Source organism: Littorina saxatilis, unplaced genomic scaffold (assembly GCF_037325665.1).
Source record: "Littorina saxatilis isolate snail1 unplaced genomic scaffold, US_GU_Lsax_2.0 scaffold_455, whole genome shotgun sequence".
Classification (NCBI taxonomy): domain Eukaryota; kingdom Metazoa; phylum Mollusca; class Gastropoda; order Littorinimorpha; family Littorinidae; genus Littorina; species Littorina saxatilis.
The window spans coordinates 57,799-77,500 of NW_027128213.1; the positions used below are offsets into that span (position 1 = coordinate 57,799).

Sequence of the window (19,702 nt, forward strand, 5' to 3'; positions counted from 1 at the left end):
CAGTGTATTTAGTCATGTAAGCGAGAGACACTGGCCTAAAAAATGGCGGCAAAAAGCACATTTTCAGAGAAGGATTTTCGATCCTACATCAAAATAAGAACGGCACTTGGTAAAACGGCCGGTGACATACTTGAAGAGCTGAGAACTGTAAGCCCAGGCACAGCACCATCTCGCGCGATAGTTTTTCGGTGGGCAAAGCATTTCTCAACAGGGAAAACGTCTGTGGAAGATGCAAGGGGAAAAGTGAAGAAACCACCTGTAACCGACAATAAAATGGTGTCCCATGTGCAACGGTTAGTTGATGAAGATCCCCGAGTGAGCAGTCATTTTATCGCCGAAACACTGGACATTTCGTCGTCGTCTGTCTTGAGAATTTTAAAACACAAACTTGGATACACAAAGGTGTGCGCGCGATGGGTACCACATTTCCTCACTGAAGAGAACAAGAGGTGTAGGGTTACGTTTGCCCAACGGCTACTCAAGATATACGACGGATGTGATCAAAAACGCTTGGATGAGATCGTGACTGGAGACGAAACTTGGGTGTACTTCTTTGAGCCAAAAAGAAAAGCTCAAAACAAAGCATGGATAAAAAAAAGGTGCCAATGCCCCTCGGATCGTGCGAAAAAGTCGCTCCGGCAAGAAGGTTTTATACACAATATTTTATAACACAAAGGGCGTCATTTTTCAAAAACCACGCGAAAAAGGCAGAAGCATCACTGGGGTGTACTACAAGGAAAAAGTTCTTGCTGGCATCGTTCGTTACTACAAGAGAGCCAGACCAACTACAGGATTGAAAGGGATCAAATTACTTCATGATAACGCACCTGCTCACAAATCCAAGGTGGTGAAAGAGTACCTGGAGGAAGAAAACGTTGAAACTTTGCCACATCCTCCCTACTCTCCTGATCTTGCACCCTGTGACTTTTTTTTGTTTCCTCGTCTGAAAAGACAATTGGCTGGGCGTCGATTTGACAGTCGATCAGCCCTCGGATCGGCTGTTTTCCAGTGTCTGAACCAGGTGCCAAAAAACGACTTCAAACGGTCATTTCTTGACTGGGTCCAACGACTTAAACTGTGTGTAGCCGCTAAGGGAGAATACTTCGAGGGTTTGAAATAAAAAACAACTGCATCATCTAAAGATTTCCCGGTTTTTGAGACCAGTCTCAGTCTTGGTGACGACAACCTTGTACAGTGTTAAATTTACCGGCCTCAATGATACATGATTTTACCTTGAAAAACTTACGGAAAACGTTCAATACTCATGTTGTTCTTCTCCTGTTCACAGTAAAACATTTTATAATATCATTGGTTGACGAGGGTAGGGATAAACTAAACTCACTAATTTAACCTCACCTGCAGTACATTGCAGAGTTGTCGCGTGTCGCTGGTGCTAAGCTGCCGACATCTTTCCTCCTTACCAACTGGGATAGGAATGACTTGTCTCGCTCACCTGACCCACGATTTCCACGAACGGTTCTCAAACGGGAGGGAAAAAGTGCAGAAATGTTTCCACCCCAATCTACGACGCTCCGTTTGGTGACACTGTCTCCTCTACACCAATCTTTTCGCTCTCGCTCCCTTCGTATTTGATGGTTGGGTTTGCAATTTACGGGCATTTGATTAGCTAGTTATTCCGTGGCGCGACATCTACCTGGTTGCCTTGTACACCTAGTTGTCTTGTCTTCCTTGTTGCCTTGTACACCTAGTTGTCTTGTCTACCTGGTTGCCTTGTACACCTGGTTGTCTTGTCTACCTGGTTGTCTTGTCTACCTAGTTGTCTTGTCTACGTGGTTGCCTTGTACACCTAGTTGTCTTGTCTACCTGGTTGCCTTGTACACCTGGTTGTCTTGCCTTGTACACCTAGTTGTCTTGTCTACCTGATTGCCTTGTACACCTAGTTGTCTTGTCTACCTGGTTGCCTTGTACACCTAGTTGTCTTGTCTACCTGGTTGTCTTGTACACCTATAGTTGTCTTGTCTACCTGGTTTTCTTGTCTTGTTGAGATAGTCGGTCTTTTACTGACGGGTATTCTATACAGAGCGTGTTCTTGCATGTTCCAATCTTTAGCACACTTGAGAGTGATACATAAAACATGTGTGCTTGTACCAGAAATTGAACTGTCCACGTCTTTTTAAATTTAGTCAAGATTTTACTACACGTTTTAAAGTAGACCGGGAATCGAGATGAGGGTTGTGTTGTATGTGTGTGTGTATCTGTGTGAATGTGTGTGTGTGTGTGTGTGTGTGTGTGTGTGTGTGTGTGTGTGTGTGTATGTGTGTGTGTGTGTGTGTGTGTGTGTAGCAATTGAGTTTTAAGAAAACAACTGGATCTTCATGAAAATATATATACAAATTCTTCCAAATGATATATCCAAAGTTGTTTGTCTATTTTGGTTTTCGATAACTGTCTTTCATGACGTCATATCCGGCTTTGAGTGAAAGTTGAGGGGGCACTGTAGCAACCTCATTTTTCAACCAAATCGATTAAAATTTCGGTCAAGCAATCTTTAACTCAGACCGGACTACGGGATTGCATTCCAGTTTGGAAGCTCACACATTGAATGAGTTTATTAATTACAATCGTATGCTGACTAACAGATTTTAAGATGATCGCAATGTATTCCTTGTCCTTTACCAAATTCAAGAATATATATTATATATGAATGTCATGTTTTTTCTCCACAATTGTGCTCCGAATTAACGAAAGTTGATTTTTGCAAAGTGGGAACTACGAAACGTTTGCATACTGTAGGTCTCAGCGATGACTGGTGTTCCGTGTTGAGGTTTTAGTTTCAGGCCGACAGATGGTCCACATGTTTTATATTCTTCTTTGGTTTCTCTTCAGGCCACAGTACCCAGCAGCCATGTGTTTGAGATCCGCATGACGCGAGATGACCCGCCTCTCGTCCTAGCGTCACGTGATCAAGCCGACATGTTGGACTGGATGGGTGCACTGAACGGCGCCATTTCGTTTGCCAACGGTCCCGCTCCACACGAAGACGTTCCGTCACAGGGTAAGCTCTGACAAGATCTCCACAATAATCACAATGTTTCGGTGTCTTTCACACAGTAATCTCTGACAGGGTCTCCACAATAATCACAATGTTTGGGTGTCTTTCACACAGTAAGCTCTGACAAGGTCTCCACAATAATCACACTGTTTGGGTGTCTTTCACACAGTAATCTCTGACAGGGTCTCCACAATAATCACACTGTTTGGGTGTCTTTCACACAGTAATCTCTGACAGGGTCTCCACAATAATCACACTGTTTGGGTGTCTTTCACACATTAATCTCTGACAAGGTCTCCACAATAATCACAATGTTTCGGTGTCTTTCACACAGTAATCTCTGACAGGGTCTCCACAATAATCACAATGTTTCGGTGTCTTTCACACAGTAATCTCTGACAGGGTCTCCACAATAATCACACTGTTTGGGTGTCTTTCACACAGTAAGCTCTGACAGGGTCTCCACAATTATCACACTGTTTGGGTGTCTTTCACACAGTAATCTCTGACAGGGTCTCCACAATAATCACAATTTTTGGGTGTCTTTCACACAGTAATCTCTGACAGGATCTCCACAATAATCACAATGTTTCGGTGTCTTTCACACAGTAATCTCTGACAGGATCTCCACCATAATCACACTGTTTGGGTGTCTTTCACACAGTAAGCTCTGACAGGATCTCCACCATAATCACAATGTTTGGGTGTCTTTCACACAGTAAGCTCTGACAGGGTCTCCACAATAATCACAATGTTTGGGTGTCTTTCACAGAGTAAGCTCTGACAGGATCTCCATCATAATCACAATGTTTGGGTGTCTTTTACACAGTAAGCTCTGACAGGGTCTCCACAATAATCACAATGTTTGGGTGTCTTTCACACAGTAAGCTCTGACACGATCTCCACCATAATCACAATGTTTGGGTGTCTTTCACACAGTAAGCTCTGACAGGGTCTCCACAATAATCACACTGTTTGGGTGTCTTTCACACAGTAATCTCTGACAGGATCTCCACCATAATCACACTGTTTGGGTGTCTTTCACACAGTAATCTCTGACAGGATCTCCACCATAATCACAATGTTTGGCTTTTAAAATAATGACAAAAAACAAAGTGTGTGTACAAGCCTCGGAAACATGTGCTACGGAGACTGGTCCCTACTCTGTATTTTATTAGCATTTTGTGCATCATGTGACTAATCTGACCAATCAGAACTGATTTTAGCTGAACCTCTAAACCTTATGGCGGTGAGGCTGGTTCTTTTTACATTTAGTCAAGTTTTGACTAAATGTTTTAACATAGAGGGGGAATCGAGACGAGGGTCGTGGTGTGTGTGTGTCTGTCTGTCTGTGCGTGTGTGTGTGTAGAGCGATTTAGACTAAACTATTGGACCGATCTTTTTGAAATTTGACATGAGAGTTCCTGGGAATGATATCCCTGGACTTTTTTCCTTTTTTCGATAAAATGTTTAATACCTTTGATGACGTCATATCCGGCTTTTTGTAAAAGTTGAGGCGGCACTGTCACACCCTCATTTTTCAATCAAATTGATTGACATTTTGGCAAAGCAATCTTCGACAAAGGCCGGACTTTGGTATTGCATTTCAGCTTGGTGGCTTAAAAACTAATGAATAAGTTTGGTCATTAAAAATCGGAAACTTGTAATTAAAATTATTTTTGTATTAAACAATCCAAAAATAATTTCATCTTATTGTTCGTCATTATTTGATTCCAAAAACAGATACATATGGATTACAAACAAGCTCTGAAAATTAATGATATGAAAATTATGATTAAAATTAATCTTCCGAAATCGATTTAAAAACAATTTCATCTTATTCCTTGTCGGTCCCTCATTCCTAAAACATATAGATATGATATGTTTGGATTAAAAACAAACTCAGTAAGCTAAAAATAATAGACATACAGAAAAGCGTGTTATCCTGCTCAGCGCGACCACTACCGCACTATTCTGCATGGCTTGTCGATTTCACTGCCTTTGCCACGAGCGGTGGACTGACGAAACTACGAGTATGTGGTCTTGGTGAAAAGAGCAGTGCGTTCAGTTTCATTCTGTGAGTTCGACAGCTTGACAAAATGTTATTATTTCGCCTTACGCGACTTGTTCGTTTATCACTCTAAACATTAAGAAAAATCAGCTTGAATTATTCCCTGGAATATGTCACTCTCAATGGGTTTAAATCATGCACTTTACCATTGTCTATGTCTATGTCTTTTTCTATGTCTATGTCTATGTCTATGTCTTTGTCTATTTATATGTCTATTCAAAACCAGCAATCGCAGCGAATAACTGAATCCGATCTGTATGTTATGTAGTATCCGATCGATATGATGCCTCAACGAACACGTTATCACTCGGGGCAAGCCGATCGATATGATGCCTTAACAAACACGTTATCACTCGGGGCAAGCCGATCGATATGATGCCTTAACAAACACGTTATCACTCGGGGCAAGCCGATCGATATGATGCCTTAACAAACACGTTATCACTCGGGGCAAGCCGATCGATATGATGCCACAACAAACACGTTATCACTCGGGGCAAGCCGATCGATATGATGCCTTAACAAACACGTTATCACTCGGGGCAAGCCGATCGATATGATGTCTTAACAAACACGTTATCACTCGGGGCAAGCCGATCGATATGATGTCTTAACAAACACGTTATCACTCGGGGCAAGCCGATCGATATGATGCCTCTTAACAAACACGTTATCACTCGGGGCAAGCCGATCGATATGATCCCTCTTAACAAACACGTTATCACTCGGGGCAAGCCGATCGATATGATGCCTTAACAAACACGTTATCACTCGGGGCAAGCCGATCGATATGATGCCTTAAGGCCATGTGAGGGCCAAATCGCTATTTTCCATATCTGATGATCAGCACTGTTTGTGTCGCTTTTGTTATAATACTGATGGTCTCTGAATTAAAAAATGTTAATGTGTTTGTTTATTGTGTATGTCGTTGCTATAGAAACAGAAAAGTAAACAGCAGCCATATTGGATTTTAGGAACCGTTTTTTCCATATCCAAATGCTCGATTTCTGTCCAATATTTTGCATAAATATAGATTTAGATCATATCTACAGATTTACCATTTATTTTTTCTGTGAGTATTACAGTTATTTAAAAAAATTTTTTTTTATCATAATGTTGAAATTTTGCGTAAAATTTAATATCAAAAAAATCGTAAAGCCAACATTTCTTTTCCGATTCATTATTCAAATGGTAATTCTGTAGATAGTATGTAAAAGTACAAGTATGCAGAATTTCACAGAAATCTAACCAGTAGATTTGAAATCATTTCGTTCCCAAATGTCAAAACATGCAAACTGAGGAAAAGGCAAAAACGCACACAATTTGTTTTGAAACCATTGATAGTTGTAATTAAACTCAAAATACATACATGTATCACCAAATTCCACACTGAGGAATGTCTTTCACACCTTAGAGACACAGTTTAAAAGTTAGGGAAGACATAAAACATAAGTTATTTCAAACATGTGCAGTACACTAGGAAAATTGTTTGTCCCGAGTTACAAACAATGCATACACACACTCCCAATTACAGCATGCACACCAAAAAAAGCTCGCTCACTCGTTCACATTCACACACACACACACACACACACACACACACACACACACACACACACACACACAAGCTAGCTCCAAATTACGAAACGTACCCAAGTCATTAATTGCACATATGCGTACAATAACCACAATATATGAGAATAATGTTAACCACAATAACAATGACAAGTCGCGTGAAGCAATATAAAAACATTTAGTCAATCAGTATGAAACTTAAATATCAACACCACAAACCAGTCATCGCCAAGACTACGAGATACATTTAGATAGTCTCGGCTAACAATACCGAGACGGATCACGCTCGTCTCCGCAAAGCATGAGACCGTATAGTACTTACTAAACCTATTTTCTGTAATTCTGAGCACATTGTTAGAGTGAACATGACATATCTATATATTTTTGAATTCAGGAAAAAATGAGGAATGCAATGCAGTCAAAGTTTATTTTGTTACTAAAAATTAGATTTTAATGACAAACTTAACAAGCAAACTCATTAATTTATTTTTAAAATTTTGAGCTGAAATGCAATACCATAGTCCGGACTTCGTCGAAGATTGCTTTACCAAAATTGCAATCAATTTGGTTGAAAAATTAGGGTGTTAGAGCGCTGCCTCAACTGCCTAAAAAAATCCGGATATGACGTCATCAAAGACATCTTTCCAAAAAATGGAAAAAAGACATCTGGGGATATCGCACTCAGGAACTCTCATGTTAAGTTTTATCAAGATTGGTCCAGTAGTTTCCTCGGAATCACTTTATACACAAACACACCATGAGTCATGACCCTCGTCTCGATTCCCCGTCTATGTTAAAACATTTACATAGTCAAAACTTAGAACATGCCTGCAGCATATGCAGGGCCACCTTCCAGCTGAACAAGTTCTTCCAGTCTCTTTGACTTGGCTGCCCGCACTTTGTCTCTCCTTTTACTTTGCTTGTCTCTCACAGCCTTCAGACTGTTCCGCACCCTCTTGTGCATCCTGGCTGCTCCAAGCCTCTTCATGTGATGTCCAGTCTGGAATCCGAAGAACTGGGCAGAGTCGGCAGCAGCAGCAGGTCCAAAGTTGAACTCTCTAATAGCAGTCAAGACTGCAAACTCAACACGACTGCGGGAAGCAAAGTGGTCCTTAGCACATCTTGACCAAATGAGGCTGTGGAGACACTCATTGGCATTTTGTGTCTTGCCAGAAACACATCTGCTGAGTAGGTGTTCTTCAGAAAGTCTCTCATAAATGGGCAACAGGTGTGCAGCTAACTTCTCCTCATTGAGGGGTGTGTGGATGAGGTGTTTGTGTGGACCTGGAACTTGGTGCTTCGCCAGCGCTTCCTGAAAGAAACACCACGAGCTCTCTCCAGCAGGACAAAGTTCATGTTGTGGATTTTCGTCAGTGGAAAAACAATGGTACAGTGATGCCATGATTGCTTTTTTCATGCTACACACATCCTTGTTGCTACGAATTGCCCGGTTGTAGTAAATCTGTAGCTTGCGTATGGCATTGCCTGTCAGCTGACCCCTTCCACGTCCACCAAGAGTCACCCCTCGCTTTCGGCAGTCTGTCACCATGTTGCGAAGAGCTGTACCAAGTCGTTTACTCACATGGTTCACACACTCTTCCTTGTCAATGTGAATATCCTCACCATAGGGCTTGATGTCGTTGAGCTCTGTAAAAGTCTTGGAGTCACCGTCCGACAGAAGTGTTGTGTAGCGAAGCTTGTTGGTGTTCACCGATCGACGCCATATGACACGGGCTGCTTCCACCTCCATCATCCCTGATGAGCCTGCAAACAAGAACAAAATAAGAAATGTAATTTGCAAACAGAGTATTTTTTAAGTGTGTGTGTGTGTGTGTGTGCACGCATGTGTTATTCACAGTCATTGTACAGCTAATACTTCAACTGTAATTAATACAGAAAAGAATTGAAATAAACATGGAATTACCAAATTACTGTATATTAAATTTCTAGCAGCAGGTATTTTTTTATTTATTTATTTATTTACTTTTATTTATTTACGAGGATTTATATCGCGCACGTATCTCACCCCACAAGGCGACTCAAGGCGCATGTTACCTATTAATAGTGGTGAGAACATGTTATATTGTGGCACTGAACATGTTAGATTGTAAACGTTAAGCATAATTCATCAATTGATACTATTTGAACATTTTTAAATACACTTGTATTGTGCCACACATACTTACACATATGTATGTGGCCACACATGTATAGTTGTATGTATGTATTTGCCACCCCCTGACCACTACTAGCTCCCTCTGTTCTAAGCCCGTTGATTCTGAAGACTTGTGAATCTCACTTCATGCTGTAAATACAGCTCTCTCTCTCTCTCTCTCTCTCTCTCTCTATCTGTGTGTGTTTTCTTATTATTTTCATCACACACATCCACTCCCCCATGCCCTGAACTATTCTTAAAAATTGGATTTATATATGCATGTGTTACAACTTTCATTATTATTATCATAAATTGATGATCTGTCTTTATGACGCTTTTTTTTAATCCATCATCCATGCCTTTAGTTTTGGTTTTCAGTTTCACTGGAATGCATGGAAAATAATATCCACTCATCGCTATTACATTTACTTGTAATTTGCTATATTTGAGTAAGTTGCTTAAATTTGAAATAAACTCTATTCAAATATTTCTGGGCAAACAAATATAATTTACCTTTATAGTTCACCTCACACTTGTCCAAGTGGTCCACGAGCCAGGCCGCATACTCCTCTGGTTTTTCCTGAAACAGCTTCTGCCCCGTAGACTCGCACACCTGGCAGTAGGTACACATGACATGGGCATCAACACAGAGTCCAGTAAGTAAGTCCACAGCACACCCAACTCCAATGTGCGAAGAGTGTCCACGAGTAAGCCAGGTGCCATCATAGCTCACAATAATGTTCAGGGTGTCATCGACACCAAGAGTAGTGCCACAGTATCTTGCATGAACTTCTCGAACATATGCAACAGTCTCACTGAACACATGCTTCCGGAATCCCTCTAGTTGTGTGAATAGTTGGCTGGCATGAGTATGAAAGGTCTTGTGGTGAAGTCCAGCTAAATCCATGTTTTCACAGAAATTTCTGAATGTGGTGGCTCCCAGTCCACAAGCAAGCGAGGAATACACTGCCTGTCTGTTCATGTCGAACACTTTTGTCTTGGATTTAAATTTTGTCGCCAGATACTGTTCATACACAGGCTCTTCGCACGAAGAACAGTTCACCTGGGCAAATACTGCCAAGCCACTTGTTGGTCTGGAGTCTGTGCAAAGAGACAAGCACTTGTTTTTGCACTGTGGACAGCACAAACTTGCAACCATACTGTCTACTTCGGCAAAGTCTACAACACCCCTCTGGGTTTTTACCAGGGTTTCAGTAGCAGCAGATGACTTAGTGTCAACTCCACCGGAAACAAACCTCTCATACGATTCTTTTTTGAACTCACTTCTTGTCTTCGTGCCGAGAATGTTTTCAGTGGAAGGAATCGACGCGGAAAATGTAGCACTAGCAGACGACCCCAAAACCGGCACACATTCTGTCACGTCAGTCAGCACAGAAGCTGATTGCGCTGATTTCTTCGCCTTCCATTGACTCTTCACTTGATCTGTCCTCTTTTTCGTAGATTTTGGGGCTCCTCTGGTTGTTGATGGCTTGGTGCGAACCATTTTTGCACAGGAGCGTGTACTTTCACTGCTTGTAAACAAGCGCCATTGTTGTACCACGTGACCCCGGTTGAACGAATCAAGATCGCATCGTACGTCATACTCTCCGTATAAGGAAGTTGGCGTAGATTGAACTACATTGACAATGTTCCGTTAGAGCCGAAGTAGTCCGGAAAATAACGAAACAACGGTCACATGCAAACAGGGGAGGCTATGTAGCATGCAACGTCATGCAGTGTTCGCCCTGTCGTCTGCTCAAATTTGCTGATCAAGGTGTTGAAAATCGGCAATAATAAGGCAAGTTCAGGACAAATGAACGCAATCAGGCGAGGGTTGGTTTATTGAATTTATTTTTATTACACAAAAAAACCATGTATATATGCAACATCAACGGCAGAAATTGAAAGAAAAATGACCACAGTTTTCCAAACAGTCAAAATGTCTAAATGCCCAAATTTGCCCAAAAGCTCAGAAATCACCCCCGCACATCCCCTTAACAAACACGTTATCACTCGGGGCAAGCCGATCGATATGATGCCACAACAAACACGTTATCACTCGGGGCAAGCCGATCGATATGATGCCTTAACAAACACGTTATCACTCGGGGCAAGCCGATCGATATGATGTCTTAACAAACACGTTATCACTCGGGGCAAGCCGATCGATATGATGTCTTAACAAACACGTTATCACTCGGGGCAAGCCGATCGATATGATGCCTCTTAACAAACACGTTATCACTCGGGGCAAGCCGATCGATATGATCCCTCTTAACAAACACGTTATCACTCGGGGCAAGCCGATCGATATGATGCCTTAACAAACACGTTATCACTCGGGGCAAGCCGATCGATATGATGCCTTAACAAACACGTTATCACTCAGGGCAACCCGATCGATATGATGCCTTAACAAACACGTTATCACTCGGGGCAAGCCGATCGATATGATGCCTCTTAACAAACACGTTATCACTCGGGGCAACCCGATCGATATGATGTCTTAACAAACACGTTATCACTCGGGGCAACCCGATCGATATGATGTCTTAACAAACACGTTATCACTCGGGGCAACCCGATCGATATGATGTCTTAACAAACACGTTATCACTCGGGGCAACCCGATCGATATGATGTCTTAACAAACACGTTATCACTCGGGGCAAGCCGATCGATATGATGTCTTAACAAACACGTTATCACTCGGGGCAAGCCGATCGATATGATGCCACAACAAACACGTTATCACTCGGGGCAAGCCGATCGATATGATGCCTTAACAAACACGTTATCACTCGGGGCAAGCCGATCGATATGATGCCACAACAAACACGTTATCACTCGGGGCAAGCCGATCGATATAATGCCTTAACAAACACGTTATCACTCGGGGCAAGACGATCGATATGATGCCTTAACAAACACGTTATCACTCGGGGCAAGCCGATCGATATGATCCCTCTTAACAAACACGTTATCACTCGGGGCAAGCCGATCGATATGATGTCTTAACAAACACGTTATCACTCGGGGCAAGCCGATCGATATGATGCCTTAACAAACACGTTATCACTCGGGGCAAGCCGATCGATATGATGTCTTAACAAACACGTTATCACTCGGGGCAAGCCGATCGATATGATGTCTTAACAAACACGTTATCACTCGGGGCAACCCGATCGATATGATGCCTTAACAAACACGTTATCACTCAGGGCAAGCCGATCGATATGATGCCTTAACAAACACGTTATCACTCGGGGCAAGCCGATCGATATGATGCCTTAACAAACACGTTATCACTCGGGGCAAGCCGATCGATATGATGTCTTAACAAACACGTTATCACTCGGGGCAAGCCGATCGATATGATGCCTTAACAAACACGTTATCACTCGGGGCAAGCCGATCGATATGATGCCTTAACAAACACGTTATCACTCGGGACAAGCCGATCGATATGATGCCTCAACGAACACGTTATCACTCGGGGCAAGCCGATCGATATGATGCCTTAACAAACACGTTATCACTCGGGGCAAGCCGATCGATATGATGTCTTAACAAACACGTTATCACTCGGGGCAAGCCGATCGATATGATGTCTTAACAAACACGTTATCACTCGGGGCAAGCCGATCGATATGATGCCTCTTAACAAACACGTTATCACTCGGGGCAAGCCGATCGATATGATGCCTTAACAAACACGTTATCACTCGGGGCAAGCCGATCGATATGATGCCTTAACAAACACGTTATCACTCGGGGCAAGCCGGGGACCGTTGCTGCAATAAGTCGTACACTCCGATGTTTATCGTTTGGAAAGGAATGGGGTAAAATCGAGTGGACGCTGCATACATCTCGGGGTCACTTATTAGCTGCGTTCGTTTGCTTTGAATTGTCAACCACGTGTTTTTGTTTGTCTAAAAAAATTGGGCTGCACCTCCTGACTGAGTTATTTCCTGAACAAGTCTATTCTCAATTTACGTCAAGAATTCAAATATCACTTGGCAGGATTGACAGACCCTACCACGTGCCAACAGCCCCAAGCACGTGACACAGAGGGCAGGACAGACCCCAGCACGTGCCAACAGCCCCAAGCACGTGACACAGAGAACATGACAGACTCCAGCACGTGCCAACAGTCTGGTCTGAGTGACGCAGAGGTAGGTGACAGCTTTGGTCAGTGGAGTTCTCTTCGCTCAATCAGAGGTAGGTGACAGCTTTGGTCAGTGGAGTTCTCTTCGCTCAATCAGAGGTAGGTGACAGCTTTGGTCAGTGGAGTTCTCTTCGCTCAATCAGAGGTAGGTGACAGCTTTGGTCAGTGGAGTTCTCTTTGCTCAATCAGAGGTAGGTGACAGCTTTGGTCAGTGGAGTTCTCTTCGCTCAATCAGAGGTAGGTGACAGCTTTGGTCAGTGGAGTTCTCTTCGCTCAATCAGAGGTAGGTGACAGCTTTGGTCAGTGGAGTTCTCTTTGCTCAATCAGAGGTAGGTGACAGCTTTGGTCAGTGGAGTTCTCTTCGCTCAATCAGAGGTAGGTGACAGCTTTGGTCAGTGGAGTTCTCTTCGCTCAATCAGAGGTAGGTGACAGCTTTGGTCAGTGGAGTTCTCTTCGCTCAATCAGAGGTAGGTGACAGCTTTGGTCAGTGGAGTTCTCTTCGCTCAATCACGGTGCTCTGCACTAAGGTGTCGTCCATAATGCAAAGAAAATGAAAACCTTCAAGCCAGATATTCTAAACACAGATCGTAGTGTCTCAAGCGCTTGTCTGTTTCAAGAAATACACATTAGATCAAACTAACCCTTCATTTGGGAAGAGGAGAGATTGGGTGGGGGTGAGAGGAGGAACACCCTACTGTGACAGTGAGAGGGATGAGGGTAGGGGTGTTAGACGGAAGAATTAAACACAGCTGTGACAGTGATAGGGATGAGGGAAGAGGTGTTAGACGGAAGAATTAAACACAGCTGTGATAATGAGAGGGATGAGGGAAGGGGTGTTAGACGGAAGAATTAAACACAGCTGTGATGATGAGAGGGATGAGGGAAGAGGTGTTAGACGGAAGAATTAAACACAGCTGTAATGATGAAAGGGATGAGGGAAGAGGTGTTAGACGGAAGAATTAAACACAGCTGTAATGATGAGAGGGATGAGGTAAGGGGTGTGAGACGGAAGAATTAAACACAGCTGTAATGATGAAAGGGATGAGGGAAGAGGTGTTAGACAAAGAATTAAACACAGCTGTAATGATGAAAGGGATGAGGGAAGAAGTGTTAGACAAAGAATTAAACACAGCTGTAATGATGAGAGGGATGGGGGAAGGGGTGTTAGACGGAAGAATTAAACACAGCTGTAATGATGAAAGGGATGAGGGAAGAGGTGTTAGACAAAGAATTAAACACAGCTGTAATGATGAAAGGGATGAGGGAAGAGGTGTTAGACAAAGAATTAAACACAGCTGTAATGATGAGAGGGATGGGGGAAGGGGTGTTAGACAAATAATTTAACACAGCTGTAATGATGAGAGGGATGAGGGAAGGGGTGTTAGACAAAGAATTAAACACAGCTGTGATGATGAGAGGGATGGGGGAAGGGGTGTTAGACAAAGAATTAAACACAGCTGTGATGATGAGAGGGATGGGGGAAGGGGTGTTAGACAAATAATTAAACACAGCTGTAATGATGAGAGGGATGGGGGTAGAGGTGTCAAACGTAAGAATTAAGCCCGGCTGTTATGATGAGAGGGATGGGGGTAGAGGTGTGAGACGGAGGAGTAAAACACAGCTGTGATGATGAGAAGGATGGGAGTAGTGGTGTGAGACGGAGGAGTAAAACACAGCTGTGATGATGGGAGGGATGGGGTAGAGGTGTGAGACGGAGGAGTAAAACACAGCTGTGATGATGAGAAGGATGGGAGTAGTGGTGTGAGCTGGAAGAATGAAACACAGCTGTGATGATGAGAAGGATGGGGGTAGTAGTGTGAGACGGAGGAGTAAAACACAGCTGTGATGATGAGAAGGATGGGGGTAGTGGTGTGAGACGGAGGAGTAAAACACAGCTGTGATGATGAGAAGGATGGGGGTAGTGGTGTGAGACGGAGGAGTAAAACACAGCTGTGATGATGAGAGGGAGGGGGTAGTGGTGTGAGACGGAGTAGTAAAACACAGCTGTGATGATGAGAGGGAGGGGGTAGTGATGTGAGACGGAGGAGTAAAACACAGCTGTGATGATGAGAGGGATGGGGTAGGGGTGTGAGACGGATGAGTAAAACACAGCTGTAATGATGAGAGGAATGGGGTAGGGGTGTGAGACGGAGGAGTAATATACAGCCGTGATAATGAGAGGGATGGGGTAGGGGTGTGAGACGGAGGAGTAAAACACAGCTGTGATGATGAGAGGGATGGGGTAGGGGTGTGAGACGGAGGAGTAAAACACAGCTGTGATGATGAGAGGGATGGGGTAGGGGTGTGAGACGCAGGAGTAACACACAGCTGTGATGATGAGAGGGATGGGGGTAGGGGTGTGAGACGGAGGATCAAAACACAACTGTGATAATGAGAGGGATGGGGTAGTGGTGTGAGACGGAGGAGTGAAACACAGCTGTGATGATGAGAGGGATGGGGTAGGGGTATGAGACGGAGGAGTAAAACACAGCTGTGATGATGAGAGGGATAGTGTAGGGGTGTGAGACGGAGGAGTAAAACACAGCTGTGATGATGAGAGGGATGGGGTAGGGGTGTGAGACGGAGGAGTAAAACACAGCTGTGATGATGAGAGGGATGGGGTAGGGGTGTGAGACGGAGGAATAAAACACAGCTAGCTGTGATAATACGAGGGATGGGGTAGGGGTGTGAGACGGATGAGTAAAACACATCTGTAATGATATGAGGGTAGGGGTGTGAAACGGAAGAGGAAATCACAGCTGTAACGATAAGAGGGATAGGGTAGTGGTGTGAGCCGGAAGAGGAAATCACAGCTGTGATGTTGAGGGATGCGGGTAGGGGTGTGAGACGGAGAAGTAAAACACAGCTGTGATGATTAGAGGGATAGGGTAGTGGTGTGAGACGGAGGAGTAAAACACAGCTGTGATAATGAGAGGGATGGGGTAGGGGTGTGAGACGGAAGAGGAAATGACAGCTGTGATGTTGAGAGGGATGGGGGTAGGGGTGTGAGACGGAGAAGTAAACACAGCTGTGATGATCAGAGGGATGTGGGTAGGGATGTGAGTCGTAAGAGGAAATCACAGCTGTAATGATGAGAGGGATAGGGTAGTGGTGTGAGACGGAGGAGAAAATCAAAGCTGTGACGATGAGAGGGATGGGGATAGGGGTGTGAGACGGAAGAATTAAACACAGCTGTGATAGTGGGAGGGATGAGGGAAGGGGTGTGAGACGGAAGAATTAAACACAGCTGTGATAGTGGGAGGGATGAGGGAAGGGGTGTGAGACGGAAGAATTAAACACAGCTGTGATAGTGAGAGGGATGAGGGAAGGGGTGTGAGACGGAAGAATTAAATACAACTGTGACAGTGAGAGGGATGGGGGAAGGGGTGTTAGACGGAAGAATTAAACACAGCTGTGATTGTTAGAGGGATGAGGGAAGGGGTGTTAGACGGAAGAATTAAACACAGCTGTGATTGTTAGAGGGATGAGGGAAGGGGTGTTAGACGGAAGAATTAAACACAACTGTGATTGTGAGAGGGATGATGGAAGGGGTGTTAGACGGAAGAATTAAACACAACTGTGACTGTGAGAGGGATGAGGGAAGGGGTGTTAGACGGAAGAATTAAACACAGCTGTGATGATGAGAGGGATGAGGGTAGGGGTGTTAGACGGAAGAATTAAACAGAGCTGTGATGATGAGAGTGATGAGGGAAGAAGTGTTAGACGGAAAAATTAAACACAGCTGTGATTGTTAGAGGGATGAGGGAAGGGGTGTTAGACGGAAGAATTAAACACAGCTGTGATGATGAGAGGGATGAGGGAAGGGGTGTTAGACGGAAGAATTAAACACAACTGTGATAATGAGAGGGATGAGGGAAGGTGTGTTAGACGGAAGAATTAAACACAGCTGTGATTGTGAGAGGGATGAGGGTGGGGGTGTTAGACGGAAGAAATAAACACAGGTGTGATAGTGAGAGGGATGGGGGTCGGGGTATTAGAAGGAGGAGAAAACCACAGCTGTGATGATGAGACGGATGGGGGTAGTGGTGTGAGACGGAGGAGTAAAACACAGCTGTGATGATGAGAAGGATGGGGGTAGTGGTGTGAGACGGAGGAGTAAAACACAGCTGTGATGATGAGAGTGATGGGGTAGGGGTGTGAGACGGAGGAGTAAAACACAGCTGTGATGGTGAGAGGGAAGGGGGAAGGGATATGAGACGAAGGAGTAAAACACAGCTGTGATGGTGAGAGGGATGGGATAGGGGTGTGAGACGGAGGAGTAAAACACAGCTGTGATTATGAGAGGGATGGGGGAAGGGGAGTGAGACGGAGGAACACAACACAGCTGTGATGATGAGAGGGATGGGGGTAGTGGTGTGAGACGGAGAAGTAAAACACAGATGTGATTATGAGAGGAATGGGGGAAGGGGTGTTAGACGGAGGAGTAAAACCCAGCTGTGATGATGAGAGGGATGGGGGTAGGGGTGTGAGGCGGAGGAGTAAAACCCAGCTGTGATGATGAGAGGGATGGGGGTAGGGGTGTGAAACGGATGAGTAAAAGACAGCTTTGATGATGAGAGGGATAGGGTAGTGGTGTGAGACGAAGGAGGAAAACACAGCTGTGATGATGAGAGGGATGGGGGGTGTGAGACGGAGGAGAAAAACACAGCTGTGATGATGAGAGGGATGGGGTAGGGGTGTGAGATGTAGGAGAAAAACACAGCTGTGATGATGAGAGGGATGGAGTAGGGGTGTGAGATGTAGGAGTAAAACACAGCTGTGATAATGAGAGGGATGGGGTAGGGGTGTGAGATGTAGGAGTAAAACACAGCTGTGATAATGAGAGGGATGGGGTAGGGGTGTGAGACAGAAGAAATAAACGAAGCAGTGAGGATTAGAGGGATGGGGGTAGGGTTGTGAGACGGATGGGGGAAATTACATTTGTGATGATGAGAGGGATGGGGGTAGGGGTGTGAGACGGAGGAGTAAAACACAGCTGTGATGATGAGAGGGACGGTGGTAGAGGTGTGAGCCGGAGGAATAAAACACGGCTGTGATGATTAGAGAGATGGGGGTAGTGGTGTGAGACGGAGGAGTAATACACAGCTGTGATGGTGAGAGGGATAGGGGTAGGGGTGTGAGTAGGGTAGGGAGGAGTAAAACACAGCTGTGATGGTGAGAGGGAGGGGGTAGGGGTGTGAGTTGGGTAGGGAGGAGTAAAACACAGCTGTGATGGTGAGAGGGAGGGGGTAGGGTGTGAGTTGGGTAGGGAGGAGGAAACAGCTGTGATGGTGAGAGGGAGGGGTGAGGGCGGGGGTGAAATAACACACAGCTGTAGGAATAGCGTTCCCCAGAGAGTCCTCAGTATTATCAACACTGCTAGTGAACACGTGTGTTGCTCTCGATACAGTTTTGTTATTCAAAAGACCTTGAACAGGTTCAAACATTTGAGGAGACAGTACATCGTCAGGTCTTTGATTCCAGAGGGAGTTTCTGAACGCCTGGTTCCCTAACCTGCACAGGGACGTCTATATGATCCCCCCGCACCATGTAGACACGGTGCACGTCACAAAACAACACACCCAGGGAGGTGACTTGATCGACGTGCTGAAAACTCAACAACAAATCGACAGTGATAGCACTAAGCGTACAGAGGTCAGTGACGTCGTACACATAGACAGAGCGCTGAAGAAAGTCCACTGCTGCATGAATAAGATCAAGGACAAAGCAGAGAGTCAGAAAGAAGTTTTAATAATAATGACTCAAGGCAAATGTGGCCTTTACGGTGCTGGTTCTCGAAGCCTCTACACTGGGGCAGCCGCCAGGAGCATGAACAGCGACGAGACAGAACCTTCAGTTCTGCAAGAAGACTTAGTTCTGGAGGAAGACTTTGTTGATCTGCTGGTCATTGATCGTAACCGGGGAGTAATGATGGGGGCAATCATACGTCAGACAGAAGAGGACCCTCATGCAGTTCAAGAAGAATTGCGCAAGGCAGCTGATTACCTGCAGCAAGCTGGCGATGTCGTGAAGCGTTGTGTTCTGGGTGACTTGGACCTACCCCAGCCTGCAATCCACCAGGCCATTCTCCTGCCTCACACGACCAGATGCTGTCTAGTGGAGGCGCTGCAAAACATGGACGATGTAAGTATGCAATACCCCCCCCCCTCCTCTACAAACGCACACATACACACACGCACGCCAGCACGCACACACACAACTACACAGCCACACACAAACACACGCACCCACACACACACACACACACACACACACACACACACACACACTCACACAAACAAACATACACATACAGAGAGAGAGGGAGAGAGAGAGAGAGAGAGAGAGAGAGAGAGAGAGAGAGAGAGAGAGAGAGAGAGAGAGAGAGAGAGAGAGAGAGAGAGAGAGAGAGAGAGAGAGAGAGAGAGAGAGAGAGAACGTGCGGATAATGTTTAAAGAACACAGAGAGAGAGGGGAAAGAGGGGATAACAATTTCCCCATCAACAGATACTGAGTTTCTCTTTTCCACGCGCACTTTGTTTACCTTGCTGACGAGAACAACACTTTCGGAACACTGAGGTAGCTTCGTTGACGTCAATTTGCGGTACATTTGAAAACGACGTCATTTGAGTTTAAGCGAGTCGCTCAAAACGGGCAGACAGCTTTCTATTACATGCGGAAACACTGTGGCGCTTTTGTCCAGAAAAACTCTTCTTTTAG

At 44.7% G+C, this 19,702-nt stretch overlaps 2 protein-coding genes across 4 annotated transcripts in view; one reads left to right on the forward strand and one right to left on the reverse strand.

Annotated features, from left to right (window-relative positions):
• The window catches only part of LOC138956581 (uncharacterized), a 71,257-nt gene that overhangs the window by 46,955 nt on the left and 4,600 nt on the right, over positions 1 to 19,702 (forward strand). For all 3 annotated transcript variants that reach the window (XM_070327904.1, XM_070327903.1, XM_070327905.1), the window contains 3 exons: positions 2,848 to 3,016; positions 12,838 to 12,989; positions 18,467 to 19,126. In XM_070327904.1, coding sequence (XP_070184005.1) covers positions 2,848 to 3,016; positions 12,838 to 12,989; positions 18,467 to 19,126 — 981 coding nt within the window. The remainder of the gene's footprint in view (positions 1 to 2,847; positions 3,017 to 12,837; positions 12,990 to 18,466; positions 19,127 to 19,702) is intronic.
• On the reverse strand, positions 6,407 to 10,805 carry LOC138956579 (uncharacterized). The gene is made up of 2 exons (XM_070327902.1): positions 9,328 to 10,805; positions 6,407 to 8,423 (listed from the first exon to the last, which is right to left on the reverse strand). Exons 1-2 carry the CDS (start codon positions 10,316 to 10,318, stop codon positions 7,477 to 7,479), a joined length of 1,938 nt encoding a protein of 645 aa, XP_070184003.1. The 5' UTR covers positions 10,319 to 10,805; the 3' UTR covers positions 6,407 to 7,476.

Coding starts and splice junctions, on each gene's coding strand:
- LOC138956579 (XM_070327902.1), bottom strand. CDS start 10,318: ATGGTTCGCACCAAGCCATCAACAACCAGAGGAGCCCCAAAATCTACG. Junction 8,424..9,327: donor GTGTGAGGTGAACTATAAAG/GTAAATTATATT, acceptor TCTTGTTTGCAG/GCTCATCAGGGATGATGGAG.